The sequence below is a fragment of the Aegilops tauschii genome, chromosome 1 (genome assembly GCF_002575655.3).
Source record: "Aegilops tauschii subsp. strangulata cultivar AL8/78 chromosome 1, Aet v6.0, whole genome shotgun sequence".
In the NCBI taxonomy this organism is placed as follows: domain Eukaryota; kingdom Viridiplantae; phylum Streptophyta; class Magnoliopsida; order Poales; family Poaceae; genus Aegilops; species Aegilops tauschii.
The window spans coordinates 77,401,221-77,403,870 of NC_053035.3; the positions used below are offsets into that span (position 1 = coordinate 77,401,221).

A 2,650-nucleotide genomic window follows, 5' to 3' on the forward strand; every position below is an offset into this window, starting at 1 on the left:
ATTTGATTTCTTGGTCTTCAAAAAGACAGGTTACAGTCTCACGTTCGTCGGCCGAGGCTGAGTATCGCGCTGTGGCACATGCCGTTGCAGATACAATCTGGATTCGGCAGTTACTCTCCGAGCTACACAGGCCTATTGAGCAGGCCACTATTGTCTACTGTGACAACATATCAGCAGTCTACATGACCAGCAATCCAGTTCAACACCGACGCACAAAGCATATTGAGATTGATATTCATTTTGTTCGTGAAAAGGTTGCTCTTGGTCAGGTTCGGGTGCTTCATGTTCCCTCTACGGCTCAGTTTGCTGACATTTTCACCAAGGCACTGCCTACTAAGCCGTTTCAAGATATCTGTTTCAGTCTCAACGTCGTCGAGCCTGCCGTTGATACTGCGGGGGGATGTTAGAGTAGTCATTATGGTATACGACTTCTAGTCCAAGTCAGTTTTGTACCCCTACCCCAAGTCGGTTTGTACCCTCTTATATACTCTTGTATGCCGCACCAAATCATCAATAAGCAACAGTTTTATTCAGCTTTCAGGATCAATGACATGTGTGTTGTGCGATGACCAAGATAGGACTGCCGAATATTCTAACACATTGCAATTAGGTGGCCACCACAAGTACTATCAGGCAAGGCAAAAAGGCAGATATGTGATAATATAGATGAGGCGCCGTGTTGAGATAGAGGACCTGGAGATGTGGAGGGCCTTGAGTCATGATTATTGAGCTAGGATCATGTAAAAAAAATTCATTGTAATGCACGGGCATTTGTGCTAGTCCTACCAAAAGTATATACGGTTATATACTACTCCCTCCGTCCCATAATATAAGAGCATTTTTTACACTACACTAGTGTCAAAAACACTTTTATATTATGGGACGGAGGAAGTACCATATATACGTCCAACTCTTTCTAACAGGAGCATCGCGGCCTCTCTGCCAAAGGTTGCAGAATTGTTGGATGCCCTCAACCATGAAAAACCTCGACTCATTAACAGTGGCAAAATTCTGCATTTTAGGTGTACAATATTTGAGTTACGTTTTTTGTGTGAGACATTTCAGTGAATCCACGTTTAAAAGAAGCTTTCATCCTGAGGTACAATTAGATAACTCATGTTTATTTTTTGTTTCCTGGATCCTCTGATCAGCTACTACTGCAATTGTACATAAGACACAGATGTCCATAGCCGACTAACCATTGGTGTGGATGTTTCCCTGAGAGGATGCATTATTATACGCTACACTCGCGTGTCGCTCGTAGTATGACGCAATCGCCAACTTATAATTAAAACTTCTACGCGATAGACACCGAGAGTAAGCCGTCGGGTTTGTCTTTGTCGTCCACTATCACTATGTCCCCTATACGGACGACGCTGACGGCCAGGCTCTCCGCCGGTCCGGACGCCGCCGGCGAGGTGGCGTGGTCGCCGTGGTGCACCGATGGCCTGGAGACGAGGTTGTATGGCTGGATCCTCTCCACTTTCCTCACCCGCACCACGCCGTCGACGGGTAGCTCATTGCCCGTGCTCGTGCTCGTCGCCACCGTCTTGCTTCTGCCGCCACCGCGGAACATTGCCGAACTTTGCTATTCTAATATGTGGATATATATCGATCTAATTAGGTGGATTAACGTAGATCGATGTCCAGCGAGAAGACTCTGTGTTTTCTTTGAGCTCGGTTGGGTCCTCATTTATAGGCTCCATCCTAGCTAGGAGAGGTGCCTTCTCGTGGGGCTCTCTGCAGATGCTTAATTCTACACTGTTGTGAAGTGGGGCAATCATTCGATCATGAGCTGCTTTAATTTGGATAGAAAAGCATGTCTATAATGCTTGTAATGTTGATCCCAAATGTTGGGTCGTTGCTGTGCAAAGTGGCCTTCATGTGACTGGGCATCTTCGTAGAGCCTCCCATGTGAAGCTTGCATCGTTGTTCCGGTCGAATTCGAACCCGATGCCCAAAGAGACAAAGGGAACTCGACCAAATCAAGCTAGCTCGCTTGTCATGTGTGGTTAGTAGGGCTCCCATGCGCGTAGAGCAACCGGATCAATCAAGCTATCAAGATCATTGGTAAAAAGATCTTTAGTAACATTGGCACACATGGGGAGATTAAGAAGGAAACATATGTTGTTTGAAACATATGTGAGTTAAAAAAAAAGGAAGCATTTTTTGCTAGAACTTTCGGGAAATACTAGTCGACTAAAATAGGAGAAATGATGTTCTACCATAAACGATATATTCGGAGCATGCATCCATCGTCTGTGATTGCTTTGAGATTTGTGCTACGTTTTTTTGTTGTTCTCATAATTTGTCTTGATTCAAAGTGTTACATTGGTTTTTCCTCTCGTTTCAAAATTATTCATTGTCTATCATTCTGTAGCAACATATCTGATCTAAAACAAGTGCATTATTTTTTGTTGATACACAATAAAACATTATGATGCACTTTGAAACACGACGAAAACCGAGTGAAACATTACAAAATAGGATAAATTATGACAACAGCCAGAAAAGTTGCATGGACCTTAAAGCAACCACGGACAGTAGATCCATGCACGAGATATCTGTGCATGATAGAAAAATCAGGCTTGCTAAAATAGCTGCTTTGGTGAAATTTTAGTGTGATGACCAATGAATCAATCGACCACCC

General features: G+C 43.9%; 1 protein-coding gene across 1 annotated transcript; it reads right to left on the reverse strand.

Moving 5' to 3' along the window:
• Window positions 1–910: 910 nt before the first annotated feature.
• On the reverse strand, window positions 911–1,681 carry LOC109733057 (uncharacterized). The gene has a single exon (XM_020292257.4). It carries the CDS (start codon window positions 1,574–1,576, stop codon window positions 1,298–1,300), a length of 279 nt encoding a protein of 92 aa, XP_020147846.1. The 5' UTR covers window positions 1,577–1,681; the 3' UTR covers window positions 911–1,297.
• Window positions 1,682–2,650: the final 969 nt, after the last annotated feature.

Bases quoted from the DNA above. Each gene is read 5' to 3' on its own strand.
- LOC109733057 (XM_020292257.4), bottom strand. From the start codon at position 1,576: ATGTTCCGCGGTGGCGGCAGAAGCAAGACGGTGGCGACGAGCACGAGC.